Raw genomic sequence first — 18,391 nt, 5'->3', positions numbered from 1 at the left:
TTCCTAACGGCTTCATCATAAATCTGCGGCGATGTCACTTCCCCTTCGTGTCGCTATTAATTAGCCGCCTAGTAACGAGGCCGCAGCGACGAGAAGCTGACGCTTGTTTAGCGAGGGCGGCGGGCTGGTTCCTTCCGTGTCTCTGGCCAAGCACCATTGTAGGCAGAGTCGGGCACTCGGACTCTGCACCCCTTGGCCAAAATATGGGCAACCGAACCAGCCAGCCTGCACCGTTCCAGCGCCAACTGGGTTTCAAAATGGCAGAAATAAGAAAATTGCTAGTTGCAATTTCATTGGTTGGATATTTATCTGGTTGGTTTTGTCTGGATTTAATTGCAAGCTTTTGTGCCTCTTAGTGCTTCTGGCTTGGGTCTCTGTAAATGACCCCCTATTGTGCCGACCCACAACCTGACCTGGACCCACCTACTTGCTGTGACCCATTGTCAGAACCTGACCCTAAACTGCAGGGAGTTCACTTCATTGGGACCCCATAACCCCCTTCATTGGGACCACATAACCCACTTCATTCGGACCCCATAACCCCCTTCATTCAGACCCCATAACCCACTTCATTCGGACCCTATAACTCCCTTCATTGGGACCCCATAACCCCTTCATTGGGACCACATAACCCCTTCATTGGGACCACATAACCCCTTCATTGGGACCACATAACCCACTTCATTGGGACCCCATAACCCCTTCATTGGGACCACATAACCCACTTCATTCGGACCCCATAACCCCCTTCATTCAGACCCCATAACCCACTTCATTCGGACCACATAACCCCTTCATTGGGACCACATAACCCACTTCATTCAGACCCCATAACCCCCTTCATTCAGACCACATAACCCCTTCATTGGGACCACATAACCCCTTCATTGGGACCACATAACCCACTTCATTGGGACCCCATAACCCCTTCATTGGGACCACATAACCCACTTCATTCGGACCCCATAACCCCCTTCATTCAGACCCCATAACCCACTTCATTCGGACCCTATAACTCCCTTCATTGGGACCCCATAACCCCTTCATTGGGACCCCATAACCCCCTTCATTCAGATCCCATAACCCACTTCATTGGGACCCCATAACCCACTTCATTGGGACCCCATAACCCCCTTCATTCGGACCCCATAACCCACTTCATTCGGACCCCATAACCCCCTTCATTGGGACCCCATAACCCACTTCATTCGGACCCCATAACCCCCTTCATTCAGACCCCATAACCCACTTCATTCGGACCCTATAACTCCCTTCATAGGGACCCCATAACCCACTTCATTGGGACCCCATAACCCACTTCATTGGGACCCCATAACCCACTTCATAGGGACCCCATAACCCCCTTCATTGGGACCCCATAACCCACTTCATTCGGACCCCATAACTCCCTTCATAGGGACCCCATAACCCACTTCATTGGGACCCCATAACCCACTTCATTGGGACCCCATAACCCACTTCATAGGGACCCCATAACCCCCTTCATTGGGACCCCATAACCCACTTCATAGGGACCCCAAAACCCCCTTCATTGAGACCCCATAACCCCCTTCATTGGGACCCCATAACCCCCTTCATTGGGACCCCATAACCCCCTTAATTGGGACCCCATAACCCACTTCATTGGGACCCCATAACCCCCTTCATTGGGACCCCATAACCCCCTTCATTCAGACCCCATAACCCCCTACATTGGGACCTCATAACCCACTTCATTCGGACCCCATAACCCCTTCATTTGGACCCCATAATCCCCTTGATTGGGACCCCATAATCCCCTTCATTGGGACCCCATAACCCCCTTCATTGGGACCCCATAACCCCCTTCATTGGGACCCCATAACCCACTTCATTGGGACCCCATAACCCCCTTCATTGGGACCCCATAACCCCCTACATTGGGACCCCATAATCCCCTTGATTGGGACCCCATAATCCCCTTCATTGGGACCCCATAACCCCCTTCATTGGGACCCCATAACCCCCTTCATTGGGACCCCATAACTCACTTCATTGGAACCCCATAACCCCCTTCATTGGGACCCCATAACCCCCTTCATTGGGACCCCATAACCCCCTACATTGGGACCCCATAACCCACTTCATTTGGACCCCATAATCCCCTTGATTGGGACCCCATAACCCCCTTCATTGGGACCCCAACACTCAAGGGTCTGCTTTCTCTATAGTTACCCCCCTGATTACTGGAGGGAGCGGGGGCCCAAGTATAGGGGGCCCAAGTACCCGGGTATCCATGGACCCCACAGTGAGTAGGGTTGTCACCTTTTGGCCAACCCTGGCAGTGGGGCGGGGCAGTGATGACATGTGGGAGGGGCTATGAGAAATAGGGGTACTTAGCCTGATGCAGGCAGTGGTTCTGTGTGGGAAGTGGGTCGGATATGGACCTGCCCAAGCAGATAACATGGGGTTGGCATTGCTAACAGGGCTCCAACTGGGTAGTGTAACCCATTGGCCAATCATCAGGTCGGCCTTGGTTTTAGACAAGTGTTCCTACGAATTCCAGCACAGGCCCCGCCCCCCGTTATTAATTAGGACGCAGCCCCCGGATCACTATTTGTAATTCTAATGCTTCTATTTTAATTCTGGAGAAATGTTTGGCTAATTATCCCCACAGAGCGGGAATCTTAATGAGTTTTATTCGCTGAGCTACCGGCACGTCTGGGCTTGTCAGCCCCCCATCAGCCCCCCGTCAGCCCCCCGTCAGCCCCCTATCAGCCCCCCGTCAGCCCCCCATCAGCCCCCCGTCAGCCCCCCGTCAGCCCCCCGTCAGCCCCCCGTCAGCCCCCCATCAGCCCCCCGTCAGCCCCCCGTCAGCCCAGATGGACCCCCTCCGAGGGGCGTCACAGGGCGACGGGTCTGGGGGCCACAACATGATTTGCAGTCACAGCGTTGGGCAGAACAGACTGAGCAACAGGTCCCTGAGGGAAGGAAGTTAAAGGGGAAGTTAACTATTAAATCAACTTTCTGTATATTCCATTAAATAAACCAGTATTCAGCATTTCTGTTTCACATTTTGTGGTCCATCAGCAGCAGTCACTTCCACCAACCGTGTCCTGTAGGTCTCATAGTCGATGGGCTGTATGTCGAGTGTTAATGTAGTTTCCCCTACTGCCCCCATCTCACCCTACTGTCTTTATCTTGTCTTACTGTCCCCATCTTGCCCTACTGTCTCCATCTTGCCCTACTGTCTCCATCTTGCCCTACTGTCTCCATCTTGCTCTACTGTCTCCATCTTGCCCTACTGTCTCCATCTTGCCCTACTGTCTCCATCTTGCCCTACTGTCTCCATCTTGCCCTACTGTCTCCATCTTGTCCTACTGTCTCCATCTTGCCCTACTGTCTCCATCTTGTCCTACTGTCTCCATCTTGTCCTACTGTCCCCATCTTGCCCTACTGTCTCCATCTTGCCCTACTGTCTCCATCTTGTCCTACTGTCTCCATCTTGTCCTACTGTCTCCATCTTGTCCTACTGTCTCCATCTTGTCCTACTGTCTCCATCTTGTCCTACTGTCTCCATCTTGTCCTACTGTCTCCATCTTGCTCTACTGTCTCCATCTTGCCCTACTGTCTCCATCTTGCCCTACTGTCTCCATCTTGCCCTACTGTCTCCATCTTGCCCTAACTGTCTCCATCTTGTCCTACTGTCTCCATCTTGCCCTACTGTCCCCATCTTGCCCTACTGTCTCCATCTTGCCCTACTGTCTCCATCTTGCCCTACTGTCTCCATCTTGTCCTACTGTCTCCATCTTGCCCTACTGTCTCCATCTTGTCCTACTGTCTCCATCTTGCCCTACTGTCCCCATCTTGCCCTACTGTCTCCATCTTGCCCTACTGTCCCCATCTTGCCCTACTGTCCCCATCTTGCCCCTCTGCAGGAGATTTGCTCCTATTGGCAGTAAATGAAAGACAGGGAATAATAAAGGATTAAATTAAGGATGACGTTCGCCTTGAATTGATGGGTGTGTTATTGCCCCACAGACTGTGCCACTGCCCCCAGTTAGAGGCCCATATGGCCACATGACGTTCATTGTTCCCCTAATCACTTGCCCCTTGGGCTGATGTGGGGGAGGGGGTAATGGGGAGAGATAGACTGACACCCATCTTGCCCCCGTCCCTTTCTCTCCCCCCGCAGAGTATTCGGCCATTTTAGCCTCCGCTCTGAGTGGCAGTTGGTGAAAGTCGACTACAAATCGATATTTGGGAGAAGGTGCAATGAAAACGACTTCGAGAGCTGGCACTTAAACAACCAGGTACTTGCTCCGGGCTCTGCTGATGTGACCAATCAGAAACCGACTTTCATGATTAGAACTTCATCAGACTCTTTGGCTTTTATTAATTACATGGGGGCCTGGGGGATGTTGTATTTAAACTTTAGTATGATGTATAAAAGTGCTATTCTGAGACAATTTGCAATTGGTCTTCATTTTTTATTATCGGTAGTTTTTTAATTGTTTCACTTTGTGTTCTCCAGTTTGGAATTTCAGCTGGTTGCTAGGGCCCAGTTTACCTTAGTAACCAGGGAGTGGTTTGACTGATATATGAATAGGACAGGGGCTGAATAGAAAAATAAGTAATAAACACTAACAATACCATTAGAATTGTAGCCTCACAGAGCAATAGTGTTTTTGGTTGCCGGGGTCAGTGACCCCCATTTGAAAGCTGCAAATAGATCAAAAACGATAAGAAATAAATAATGAAGACCAATTAAAAAGTTGCTTAGAATTGGCTGTTCTATAACATAAAGGTGACCCCCCTTTAGCATTTCTCTCCCCCCCCCCCAGCTCCCATCATTGTTACAATGACCCCCCCCCCAGCCCATAGCCGCATTCATTTCAGTAAATGGCTGAGCGGAGAGCTGCCTCTCGGCATTATGGGTGATTTACGGAAGCAATTGAGACCCATTTTTGCTCGGATCTATTTGGGGCTCGTGGGGAGGTGATGTCAGCGGCCGGCGTTGCCAAAGGCACAAATAGCCACAATCCTTCACGCCGGCCCTGAATCCTCCTATTGACAATCAGACTCGTTACTATGGGGCTTTTAGATGCTAAATCTCAGGCCTAAGCACCTTGGCTCCGGCCCCACCCCCCCCCCCCCCGGCCATTAAATCCAATTATTACATTACAGGGAAGTGCAGTTACTTAGAATATTACTGAGACTCATCAGCGAGCGGCAGTGACCTTACTGCGCACAAACCCGCCGGGAAAGGTGGAAGCAAAGCATGCTGGGACAATTTGCAATTGGTCTTCATTTTTTATTATCGGTAGTTTTTTAATTATTTTACTTTGTGTTCTCAAGTTTGGAATTTCAGCTGGTTGCTAGGGCCCAGTTTACCTTAGTAACCAGGGAGTGGTTTGAGAGAGTGACTGATATATGAATAGGGGAGGGGCTGAATAGAAAGATAAGGAATAAAAAGTAACAATAACAATAAAACTGGAGCCTCACAGAGCAATAGGGTTTGGCTGCCGGGGTCAGTGACCCCCATTTGAAAGCTGCAAAGAGTCAGAAGAAGAAGGGAAATAGATCAAAAACTATAAGAAATAAATAATGAAGACCAATTCAAAAGTTTGCTTTTCAAGTAAAGCATTGTGGGACATTTAGGAATCACGGAACAATGTAGCAGATCCAGTTTTGTTCTCTTATCAAGAATCAGAACCAGAGAACAGAAAGAACCTGCAGGGACAGGAACCCGACTGTGTGCTACCTGTTCTGGGACTACAACTCCCATGAACCCCTCACAAACCGAGCTGATAGGATGAATATAGGAACTATAGGGGTCATTTAGTTAGTTGGGGGGTCCGGCAATGGGGGAAACCAGGGACCTGGGCAATGGGGGAAGACAGGGGCCCCGGGCAATGGGGGAAAACAGGGGTCCTGGGCAATGGGGAAAACCAGGGGCCCTGGGCAATGGGGAAAACCAGGGGCCCTGGGCAATGGGGAAAACCAGGGGCCCTGGGCAATGGGGGAAGCCAGGGGGCCTGGGCAATGGGGGAAGCCGGGGGTCCTGGGCAATGGGGGAAGCCAGGGGGCCTGGGCAATGGGGGAAGCCGGGGGTCCTGGGCAATGGGGGAAGCCGGGGTCCTGGGCAATGGGGGAAGCCGGGGGTCCTGGGCAATGGGGGAAGCCGGGGGCCCTGGGCAATGGGGGAAGCCGGGGGTCCTGGGCAATGGGGGAAGCCGGGGGCCCTGGGCAATGGGGGAAGCCGGGGGTCCTGGGCAATGGGGGAAACCAGGGACCTGGGCAATGAGTGAAGCCGGGGGTCTTGGGCAATGGGGGAAAACAGGGGCCCTGGGCAATGGGGGAAGTTGGGGGCCCTGGGCAATGGGGAAAACCAGGGGCCCTGGGCAATGGGGGAAGCCAGGGGGCCTGGGCAATGGGGGAAGCCGGGGGTCCTGGGCAATGGGGGAAGCCGGGGTCCTGGGCAATGGGGAAGCCGGGGGTCTTGGGCAATGGGGGAAGCCGGGGGCCCTGGGCAATGGGGGAAGCCGGGGGTCCTGGGCAATGGGGGAAGCCGGGGGCCCTGGGCAATGGGGGAAGCCGGGGTCCTGGGCAATGGGGGAAACCAGGGACCTGGGCAATGAGTGAAGCCGGGGGTCTTGGGCAATGGGGGAAAACAGGGGCCCTGGGCAATGGGGGAAGTTGGGGGCCCTGGGCAATGGGGGAAGTTGGGGGCCCTGGGCAATGGGGGAAGTCGGGGGCCCTGGGCAATGGGGAAGTCGGGGGCCCTGGGCAATGGGGGAAGTCGGTGGCCCTGGGCAATGGGGGAAACCAGGGGTCCTGGGCAATGGGGGAAGCCGGGGGGCCCTGGGCAATGGGGGAAACCAGGGACCTGGGCAATGAGTGAAGCCAGGGGTCCTGGGCAATGGGGGAAACCAGGGCCCTGGGCAATGGGGGAAGCCGGGGGTCCTGGGCAATGGGGGAAAACAGGGGCCCTGGGCAATGGGGGAAGTCGGGGGCCCTGGGCAATGGGGGAAAACAGGGGCCCTGGGCAATGGGGGAAAACAGGGGCCCTGGGCAAGGGGGGAAGCCAGGGGGCCTGGGCAATGGGGGAAAACAGGGGCCCTGGGCAAGGGGGGAAGTCGGGGGCCCTGGGCAATGGGGGGAAGCCAGGGGCCCTGGGCAATGGGGGAAAACAGGGGCCCTGGGCAAGGGGGGAAGTCGGGGCCCTGGGCAAGGGGGGAAGCCAGGGGGCCTGGGCAATGGGGGAAAACAGGGGCCCTGGGCAAGGGGGGAAGTCGGGGGCCCTGGGCAATGGGGGGAAGCCAGGGGCCCTGGGCAATGGGGGAAAACAGGGGCCCTGGGCAAGGGGGGAAGTCGGGGGCCCTGGGCAAGGGGGGAAGCCAGGGGGCCTGGGCAATGGGGGAAGCCAGGGGCCTGGGCAATGGGGAAAACAGGGGCCCCAGCCATTGAAAAAAAAAAAAAAACACCTCCAAAAAACACTTCTTATGGCTTTTTTTTTTATTCCTTGGTCTGAAGAGAGACTTCTGTGTGATGGGAGAGAGAAAAACCTACCGGAAGCGGAGGCCCGGGTCCCAGTGCCTGCTGGGAAAAGACTATCTGCGGACTATAACGGAACCGTGTCTGTGCTCCCACTGGGACTTCGAATGGTGAGAAACAGAGAGGTTGCTGGGAGTAACATAAGGGCCATGGGAGTTACTGTAACGTGTGTTTAGTAGGATGTAGAGAGGGATATTCTGAGACAATTTGCAATTGGTCTTCATTTTTTATTATTCATAGTTTTTTTAGTTATTTTACCTTTTGTAAAGTTTGGAATTCCAGCAGTTATCTTGTTGCTGGGATCCAAATTACCTTAGCAACCAGGGTGTAGTTTGGATGAGAGGCTGGTATATGAATAGGGGAGGGGCTGAATAGAAAGATAAGGAATAAAAAGTAACAATAACAATAAAACTGGAGCCTCACAGAGCAATAGGGTTTGGCTGCCGGGGTCAGTGACCCCCATTTGAAAGCTGCCAGTAGATAAAGGCAGATAATTGTAGTTCAGTAACACTTATTGGGCTGTTGCTGCACCGGCCCAGGTGGGGGCGCTAAGCTGTCGGACTGTCTCTTCCAGTGATTACGGCTACGAGAGACATGGAAAGAACCAGTGCAGCCCGGCGTTCTGGTTCAACCCAACATCGGTTTCCGGGGACTGCGGCCAAGGGCAGAGCTACCTGAGGAGCAGCGGGTAAGTGGCCACAGCCTGATCCATAAGGGTCCCACCGTCTGGCTGCTGATTGGGTTGTACCTGCAGAGCACCTCCCACTTATTCAAATGAGGGTCCCGCCACTGTTAGTATTTATTTATTACATTATTCCCTTTGACCCCCCAATCCCTTATCTGTAGCCATAAGGGCAAACTCCGGCCATAAGGGCAAACTCCGGCCATTGGGCAAACTCCGGCCATTGGGCAAACTCCGGCCATAAGGGCAAACTCCGGCCATAAGGGCAAACTCCGGCCATTGGGCAAACTCCGGCCATAAGGGCAAACTCCGGCCATTGGGCAAACTCCGGCCATTGGGCAAACTCCGGCCATAAGGGCAAACTCCGGCCATTGGGCAAACTCCGGCCCATTGGGCAAACTCCGGCCATAAGGGCAAACTCCGGCCATTGGGCAAACTCCGGCCATTGGGCAAACTCCGGCCATTGGGCAAACTCCGGCCATAAGGGCAAACTCCGGCCATTGGGCAAACTCCGGCCATTGGGCAAACTCCGGCCATTGGGCAAACTCCGGCCATGAGGGCAAACTCCGGCCATAAGGGCAAACTCCGGCCAATGGGCAGAACTGGTTGGGGCTGAAATTCATCAGCTATAAAACTATTGTTGGTAACGAGTATGTAAATTGAATGAAGAATCCACATAATTTGACCCCTTGTTTCTCTGTTTGGTTCCACTCATTCATTTATAGCCTTGTGTTTTCTGATACTGGCCCTTTAAGGGAAGTACATGGGGGAGGGGGGATACTCAGGAGTCACCGGGTGCCAATTAACCCCCTGCACCCCAATGCCCTGCTGGCTCTAAGCCAATAAAATCCCTTATTTTATAGATATTCATATTTCATTCATTTTAGGGAAAGGAGTGCAAAAGTGGGGGGCCCTCGCCTTGTGGGGCAAATGTAGCCTCATTCTACACCCAGTTCCCTTCTTACCCTTCCACCTACTACTGTCACTCCTGCAGCCCCTACCCCCCCACCCTTTAGCAGCCAATCCCCCACCCCTATAGCAGCCTATCCCCCCACCCTATAGAAGCCTATCCCCCCACCCTATAGCAGCCTATCCCCCACCCTATAGCAGCCAATCCCCCCACCCTATAGCAGCCTATCCCCCCACCCTATAGAAGCTATCCCCCACCCTATAGCAGCCTATCCCCACCCTATAGCAGCCTATCCCCCCACCCTATAGAAGCCTATCCCCCCCACCCTATAGCAGCCTATCCCCCCACCCTATAGAAGCCTATCCCCCCACCCTGTAGAAGCCTATCGCCCCACCCTATAGAAGCCTATCCCCCCACCCTATAGCAGCCTATCCCCCCACCCTATAGCAGCCTATCCCCCCACCCTATAGCAGCCCCTACCCCCCACCCTATAGCAGCCTATCCCCCCACCCTATAGCAGCCCCTACCCCCCACCCTATAGCAGCCTATCCCCCCACCCTATAGCAGCCTATCCCCCCACCCTATAGCAGCCTATCCCCCACCCTATAGCAGCCCCTACCCCCCACCCTATAGCAGCCTATCCCCCACCCTATAGCAGCCCCTACCCCCCACCCTATAGCAGCCTATCCCCCCACCCTAAAGCAGCCTATCCCCCCACCCTGTTCCCTACACCCACGTATATGTCTCCCAATCCCCTACATCCCCTCAGCACATCGCTCCTACCCCAGCCCTCTATACCCCTACTTGCCCCCACGGACTTCCCGACCCCCAGAAACAGACTCCCCCAGTCATACACTTCCAACCCACCCACTAACCTCCTTCTCTTCTCCTCTGCACCCATTGGTTATAGACACCCACTTACCTGCTCCTTTATTCACCTCTCTCTCTCTCTCTCTCTCTTGCACCTACTTTTCTCCTCTCTCTCTCTCACTTGCACCCACTTTTCTCCTCTCTCTCTCTCTCTCTTGCACCCACTTTTCTCCTCTCTCTCTCTCTCTCTCTCTTGCACCCACTTTTCTCCTCTCTCTCTCTCTCTCTCTTGCACCCACTTTTCTCCTCTCTCTCTCTCTCTCTCTCTCTTGCACCCACTTTTCTCCTCTCTCTCTCTCTCTCTTGCACCCACTTTTCTCCTCTCTCTCTCTCTCTCTCTCTCGCACCCACATCTCCCTTTCTCTCTTGCACCCAATTGCCTTGTCTCTCTCTCTTTCTTCAACAACTTCTCTCCTCTCTCTCTTTTGCACCCACTTTTATCCTCTCTCTCTCATACTCACTTTTCCTCTCTCCCCCTCTCTCTCTCACTCTGTCTCTCTCTCTCTCTCTCTCTCTCTCTGTCTCTCTCTCTGTCTCCGCGCTCACATTTCTCCCCTGTTGCACTCGGACCATTTCTCTCTTTGGCACAAACTTCCCTGAGTTCTCCCTTCAGTGCCAGTTGAGTGGGTCTGGGCGGCGCCGGTTCTGTTTGCTGCTGATTTGGACTCTCTGATCCGAGTACTGATATTACTGCACCACAATCTAATGGAACCTTTGTAACGTTATTTAATGGCTATTAAGTGTAATTTTCTGTAGAATGGAACAAATGGCCGATGTTCCTACCTGTGACGGGGCTAATGGCCCCCGGAGATAATGGGGGGTCTGGGGTCACTTTGGCCGCCGATGAGTCAGGGATCCGTTAATTATGATAATGACTGTGTTTGTGTTTATGAGGAGCAGTAATTGGGCCTCCGTGTTCTGTAGGTACCGCAGGATCGTGTCCAACAACTGCACCGACGGCCTGCGGGACCAGTACTCGGCCAAACCCCAGCAGTGTTTGGGCAAAGCCCCCCAAGGGCTGCACCTTGTTACCACCGATGGGAAACTGGGGGCTCAGCAGGGGCAGAACGTGACATTCCTGGTGCATTTGGAAGAGGTGGGTCGAACCCCTTGATTCTCCCGGTATTTCATTTTCTTTTTATCCAATCAGTAACGAGCCTGGAATGATCCATTATCGGCGCTTTCTGAATCCATCGTTGTTAGAATGACGTCTCCTAACCCCCCAATACAGACTGAACCCCAATAACCAGAATAAGAGACCCCCCCTATCTGGAATAAAGGAGACATCCCGCACTCCCCCCGAGAGACATCATAACAAACAGTGAGGTTCTTACTTTGCCTTAGCTGGGTGCCCCCACTTCTACCCCCGGCAGAATAACAGAGAGGGTCTCCTTTGTCAGCTGTCAGAATCTCATAGAGCAGTCACTTGCGCTAAACTGTCGTGCCATTAAAGTGCTGCCAGGGGGGTCTCATTACTATGGAACACCCCAAAGACTAAAATGTTCTTACTGGATGGTCCCACAAGGAGCTACGTACGTTGGGTAGAGAAGGTCTAATGGCAGCTCTGCATTAGGCACCCAGAGGTCACAGCACCCACTGCTCACAGCACCCAGAGGTCACAGCACCCACTGCTCATAGCACCCACAGGTCACAGCACCCACTGCTCATAGCACCCACAGGTCACAGCACCCACTGCTCATAGCACCCACAGGTCACAGCACCCACTGCTCATAGCACCCACAGGTCACAGCACCCACTGCTCACAGCACCCACTGCTCACAGCACCCAGAGGTCACAGCACCCACTGCTCATAGCACCCACAGGTCACAGCACCCACTGCTCACAGCACCCACTGCTCAAAGCACCCAAAGGTCACAGCACCCACTGCTCACAGCACCTACAGGTCACAGCACCCACTGCTCACGGCACCCACTGGTCACATCACCCACTGCTCACAGCACCCACTGGTCACAGGGCACAGCACCCACAGGTCACAGCACCCACTGGTCACAGCACCCACAGGTCACAGCACCCCCAGGTCACAGCACCCACTGGTCACAGCACCCCCAGGTCACAGCACCCCCAGGTCACAGCACCCCAGGTCACAGCACCCACAGGTCACAGCACCCACAGGTCACAGCACCCACAGGTCACAGCACCCACTGGTCACAGCACCCCCAGGTCACAGCACCCACTGGTCACAGCACCCCCAGGTCACAGCACCCACTGGTCACACCTTCCCTATAATAACATCCAAAGGGATTGACAGGAGAGCTATGGGGGGAGCAAAGAGTCACTAGGGAGCTTAGTTCCCCTTTAAATATTATGAATATGCTACTAACTAAGGCTCAGCAGCTAAATGAACCCCGGCTTCGTTACTACACATTCATTGTGACATAAATAATTCAGCGGGGGGGGGGGGTGTATATTGCCCCGACTGCCCCGGGCGCCCCCCCCATAAATAACGGATCATTACACAGGGCCGACGTGCCGAGCGTTTCCCTGGGCCCCTGAGCGGCGTAAGGGGACGGAGACATCTCTGAAATCAGAAGGAAAATGTCCAATGTCATTCAGGGCGCTCAGTAATAACGGGCCCCGGAGAGTCTGCGGGGTTAATCCTATAGGATCTTATAGCGAGAGGCAGAAATAATTGCAGAAAAGCAATTTGTACCTTCAGCGTCTGAGAATGTAAATCCCAATCAGAAATGTGTGTGTTCTCTCTAATCAGCTGCCTGTCTCTCCCTTACCCGCCTGTCTCTCTCTCACCAACCTGTCTCTCCCTCACCCGCCTGTCTCTCCCTCACCCACCTGTCTCTCCCTCACCCGCCTGTCTCTCCTCACCCCCCTGTCTCTCCCTCACCCGCCTGTCTCTCCCTCACCCACATGTCTCTCCCTCACCCCCCTGTCTCTCCCTCACCCCCCTGTCTCTCCCTCACCCGCCTGTCTCTCCCTCACCCACATGTCTCTCCCTCACCCGCCTGTCTCTCCCTCACCCACATGTCTCTCCTCACCCCCCTGTCTCTCCCTCACCCCCCCTGTCTCTCCCTCACCCACCTGTCTCTCCCTCACCCGCCTGTCTCTCCCTCACCCGCCTGTCTCTCCCTCACCCCCCTGTCTCTCCCTCACTCGCCTGTCTCTCCCTCACCCGCCTGTCTCTCCCTCACCCGCCTGTCTCTCCCTCACCCGCCTGTCTCTCCCTCACCCCCTGTCTCTCCCTCACCCGCCTGTCTCTCCCTCACCCGCCTGTCTCTCCCTCACCCCCTGTCTCTCCCTCACCCACCTGTCTCTCCCTCACCCCCTGTCTCTCCCTCACCCCCTGTCTCTCCCTCACCCCCTGTCTCTCCCTCACCCGCCGTCTCCCTCACCCGCCTGTCTCTCCCTCACCCGCCTGTCTCTCCCTCACCCCCCTGTCTCTCCCTCACCCACCTGTCTCTCCCTCACCCGCCTGTCTCTCCCTCACCCACCTGTCTCTCCCTCACCCGCCTGTCTCTCCCTCACCCGCCTGTCTCTCCCTCACCCGCCCTGTCTCTCCCTCACCCGCCTGTCTCTCCCTCACCCCCCTGTCTCTCCCTCACCCGCCTGTCTCTCCCTCACCCGCCTGTCTCTCCTCACCCCCTGTCTCTCCCCACCCCCTGTCTCCCTCACCCCCTGTCTCTCCCTCACCCCCTGTCTCTCCCTCACCCGCCTGTCTCTCCCTCACCCCCTGTCTCTCCCTCACCCCCCTGTCTCTCCATCACCCGCCTGTCTCTCCCTCACCCCCCTGTCTCTCCTCACCCCTGTCTCTCCTCACCCCCCTGTCTTCCCTCACCCCCTGTCTCTCCCTCACCCACCTGTCTCTCCCTCACCCCCTGTCTCTCCCTCACCCCCTGTCTCTCCCTCACCCCCTTTCCCACCCCTGTCTCTCCCCTCACCCGCCTGTCTCTCCCTCACCCGCCTGTCTCTCCCTCACCCGCCTGTCTCTCCCTCACCCCCCTGTCTCTCCCTCACCCGCCTGTCTCTCCCTCACCCCCCTGTCTCTCCCTCACCCCCCTGTCTCTCCCTCACCCGCCTGTCTCTCCCTCACCCCCCTGTCTCTCCCTCACCCCCCTGTCTCTCCCTCACCCCCCTGTCTCTCCCTCACCCGCCTGTCTCTCCCTCACCCGCCTGTCTCTCCCTCACCCCCCTGTCTCTCCATCACCCGCCTGTCTCTCCCTCACCCCCCTGTCTCTCCCTCACCCCCCTGTCTCTCCCTCACCCCCCTGTCTCTCCCTCACCCCCCTGTCTCTCCCTCACCCCCCTGTCTCTCCCTCACCCCCCTGTCTCTCCCTCACCCACCTGTCTCTCCCTCACCCCCCTGTCTCTCCCTCACCCCCCTGTCTCTCCCTCACCCCCCTGTCTCTCCCTCACCCGCCTGTCTCTCCCTCACCCGCCTGTCTCTCCCTCACCCGCCTGTCTCTCCCTCACCCCCTGTCTCTCCCTCACCCGCCTGTCTCTCCCTCACCCGCCTGTCTCTCCCTCACCCGCCTGTCTCTCCCTCACCCGCCTGTCTCTCCCTCACCCCCCTGTCTCTCCCTCACCACCTGTCTCTCCCTCACCCGCCTGTCTCTCCCTCACCCCCCTGTCTCTCCCTCACCCCCTGTCTCTCCCTCACCCCCTGTCTCTCCCTCACCCCCTGTCTCTCCCTCACCCCCTGTCTCTCCCTCACCCCCCTGTCTCTCCCTCACCCCCCTGTCTCTCCCTCACCCCCCTGTCTCTCCCTCACCCCCCTGTCTCTCCCTCACCCCCCTGTCTCTCCCTCACCCCCCTGTCTCTCCCTCACCCCTGTCTTCCTCCCCCTGTCTCTCCCTTCACCCCCCTTGTCTCTCCCTCACCCCCTGTCTCTCCCTCACCCCCCTGTCTTCCTCCCCCCTGTCTCTCCCTCACCTGCCTGTCTCTCCCTCACCCCCTGTCTCTCCCTCACCCCCCTGTCTCTCCCTCACCCCCTGTCTCTCCCTCACCCCCCTGTCTCTCCCTCACCCCCCTGTCTCTCCTCACCCCCCTGTCTCTCCCTCACCCCCCTGTCTCTCCCTCACCCCCTGTCTCTCCCTCACCCACCTGTCTCTCCCTCACCCCTGTCCTCTCCCTCACCCCCCTGTCTCTCCCTCACCCCCCTGTCTCTCCCTCACCCCTGTCTCTCCCTCAACTGCCTGTCTCTCCTCACCCCCTGTCTCTCCCTCACCCCCCTGTCTCTCTCTCACCCCCTGTCTCTCCCTCAACTGCCTGTCTCTCCCTTCACCCCCCTGTCTCTCCCTCACCCCCCTGTCTCTCCCTCACCCCTGTCTCTTCCTCACCCCCTGTCTCTCCCCTCCTTCTGTCTCCATCTGTCTCCACACCTTGTGTCTCAACCCTTTCTCCTTGTAGAGTGTAAGCTCTTTTGGGCAGGGCTCCCTTCCCCTCCTGTATCGGTTACTGATTGCTTTATATGTTACTCCTTGTAGAGTGTAAGCTCTTTTGGGCAGGGCCCTCTTCCCCTCCTGTATCGGTTACTGATTGCTTTATATGTTACTCCTTGTAGAGTGTTAAGCTCTTTGGGGCAGGGCTCCCTTCCCCTCCTGTATCGGTTACTGATTGCTTTATATGTTACTCCTTGTAGAGTGTAAGCTCTTTTGGGCAGGGCCCTCTTCCCCTCCTGTATCGGTTACTGATTGCTTTATATGTTACTCCTTGTAGAGTGTAAGCTCTTTGGGGCAGGGCTCTCTTCACCTCTTGTATCGGTTATTGATTGCTTTATATGTTACTCCTTGTAGAGTGTAAGCTCTTTGGGGCAGGGCTCTCTTCCCCTCTGTATCGGTTACTGATTGCTTTATATGTTACTCCTTGTAGATTGTAAGCTCTTTTGGGCAGGGCTCTCTTCCCCTCTTGTATCGGTTACTGATTGCTTTATATGTTACTCCTTGTAGAGTGTAAGCTCTTTGGGGCAGGGCTCTCTTCACCTCTGTGTATCCGGTTATTGATTGCTTATATGTTACTCCTTTGTAGAGTGTAAGCTCTTTGAGGGCAGGGCTCTCTTCCCTCCATGTATCGGTACTGATTGCTTTATATGTTACTCCTTGTAGATGTAAGCTCTTTTTGGGCAGGGCTCTCTTCCCCTCCTGTATCGGTTACTGATTGCTTTTATATGTTACTCCTTGTAGAGTTGTAAGCTCTTTTGGGCAGGGCTCTTCACCTCTTTGTATCGGTTATGATTGCTTTATATGTACTCCTGTAGATTGTTAAGCTCTTTTGGGGCAGGGATCTCTTCCCCTCCTGTATCGGTTACTGATTGCTTTATATGTTACTCCTTTGTAGAGTGTAAGCTCTTTGGGGCAGGGCTCTCTTCCCCTCCTGTATCGTTCTGATTGCTTTATATGTTACTTCTGTATGTCCAATGTATGTAACCCACTTATTGTACAGCGCTGCGGGATATTTGGCGCTTTATAAATAAATGTAAATGTAATGTCTCTCTTCTCCCCGAACCCCCTTTCCCTTCCCCTTCTCCTTCTGTCTCTCATCCCCTCTCCTTTCCTTTTCTATTCCCCCCCCCCCCAACTGTTTGGCCTTACTCCCCCCCATCCTCCCTCTTTCTCCCCCCTTCTATATGGTTCCCCCTCCTCCCCCCATTTGTCTCTCTTCTCCCCCGAACCCCCTTTCCCTTCCCCTCTCTCCTTCTGTCTCTCATCCCCTCTCCTTTCCTTTTCTATTCCCCCCCCCCCAACTGTTTGGCCTTACTCCCCCCCATCCTCCCTCTTCTCCCCCCTTCTATAGTTCCCCTCTCCCCCCATTTGTCTCTCTTCTCCCGAACCCCCTTTCCCTTCCCCTCTCTCCTTCTGTCTCTCATCCCCTCTCCTTTCCTTTTCTATTCCCCCCCCCCAACTGTTTGGCCTTACTCCCCCCCATCCTCCCTCTTCTCCCCCCTTCTATATTTCCCCTCTCCCCCCATTTGTCTCTCTACTCCCCGAACCCCCTTTCCCTTCCCCTCTCTCCTTCTGTCTCTCATCCCCTCTCCTTCCTTTTCTATTCCCCCCCCCAACTGTTTGGCCTTACTCCCCCCCATCCTCCCTCTTCTCCCCCCTTCTATATTTCCCCTCTCCCCCCATTTGTCTCTCTACTCCCCGAACCTCCTTTCCCTACCCACATAGAGACTGGGGGTGAGTAAGGAGAAGGCAGGAAAGAAGACAGACTGGAGAAGAAGTAGGAGAAAGAGTTGGAGATCAGGAAGAGAGTGGGTAGGAAGGAGGAAGTGGAGAAGGCATGGAGTTTATGGAGAAACGAAGCGGAGTTGCATTAGAGGTGGAGTTAGACTGGAGTAGGAATTAGATTGGGGGTGGAGTTAGATTGGGGGTGGAGTTAGACTGGAGGAGGAATTAGATTGGAGGGGGAGTTATAACGTGGACACTGAAGAAGGTAGAAGAGAGGACTCAGAGATCAGGGAAGAGAAGGGAAGAGGCACAAACATAGGGAATAAGGAGGCAAAGAGGATGTTTATCAGGAACAGAGGGATGAGGAGGCGGAAGGGCCAAATAGATTTGGGACATGAATGAGTTGGAGGGAAGAAGAAATCAGAGAAGAAGTGACAGGAGAAGGAAGAAGAGGCATCAAGGGGAAGGAAAAGGCCGAGGTGGGGAGGAATGAGGGTTAGGGAAGGGGAAGATGCACTCGTAGGGCTGATGATTTATATTTTCACTGCAACCTTATTGGTCTGAGACATGACTTGGTTGGGGCCCTTTTCCTAATTCCTACCCCTACCCTCAGTCACATGATCAGCAGGTTCAGTCATTGTGCTCATGAATACTGCGCATCACTGAAACTGGGGCCCCTCAGTAACAGCCCCGGAGAGTGTCGGACACGGTGCAAATCTCGGGCCCCGTGAGCAGATCCGGGAAGCAGCAGCCGCTTATCTGTCCCACAAGCTCATTTCCACTCTCATTTATATTCATAAGCCCAGAGATGGGGCCATTGTCTGACGAGAGGGAATCTCTTTCAATATTTCATATCCAGCGAGGCCCGAATGAGCCCAGAATGAGCCCAGAATGAGCTCAGAATGAGCCTGAATGAGCCTAGAATGAGCCCAGAATGAGCCCAGAATGAGCCCCGAATGAGCCCCGAATGAGCCCAGAATGAGCCCCGAATGAGCCCCGAATGAGCCCAGAATGAGCCCCGAATGAGCCCAGAATGAGCCCAAAATGAGCCCAGAATGAGCCCCGAATGAGCCGAGCCACCGGCCTGTCTTGTGGGAACGGCATACTTGGGGCTTGTGTAATGTTTAAATGTTTTCTAGGCTATCTAACTAGGCTTTTAGGCTATCTAACTAGGCTTCTAGGCTATCTAACTAGGCTCCTAGGCTATCTAACTAGGCTTCTAGGCTATCTAACTAGGCTTCTAGGCTATCTAACTAG

The 18,391-nt window shown here is 54.9% G+C and overlaps 1 protein-coding gene across 1 annotated transcript in view; it reads left to right on the top strand.

Moving 5' to 3' along the window:
* sorcs3 (sortilin-related VPS10 domain containing receptor 3) overlaps window positions 1–18,391 on the top strand; it is a 225,124-nt gene that overhangs the window by 184,465 nt on the left and 22,268 nt on the right. The window contains exons 15-18 of the mRNA XM_031905700.1: window positions 4,175–4,292; window positions 7,516–7,646; window positions 8,111–8,224; window positions 10,923–11,094. Of these exons, the coding sequence (XP_031761560.1) occupies window positions 4,175–4,292; window positions 7,516–7,646; window positions 8,111–8,224; window positions 10,923–11,094 (535 nt within the window). The remainder of the gene's footprint in view (window positions 1–4,174; window positions 4,293–7,515; window positions 7,647–8,110; window positions 8,225–10,922; window positions 11,095–18,391) is intronic.

This window comes from Xenopus tropicalis, chromosome 7, assembly GCF_000004195.4.
Source record: "Xenopus tropicalis strain Nigerian chromosome 7, UCB_Xtro_10.0, whole genome shotgun sequence".
NCBI lineage: Eukaryota > Metazoa > Chordata > Amphibia > Anura > Pipidae > Xenopus > Xenopus tropicalis.
Note: the sequence above shows the minus strand (reverse complement) of the source record. Positions and strands in the feature narration are given on the sequence as shown.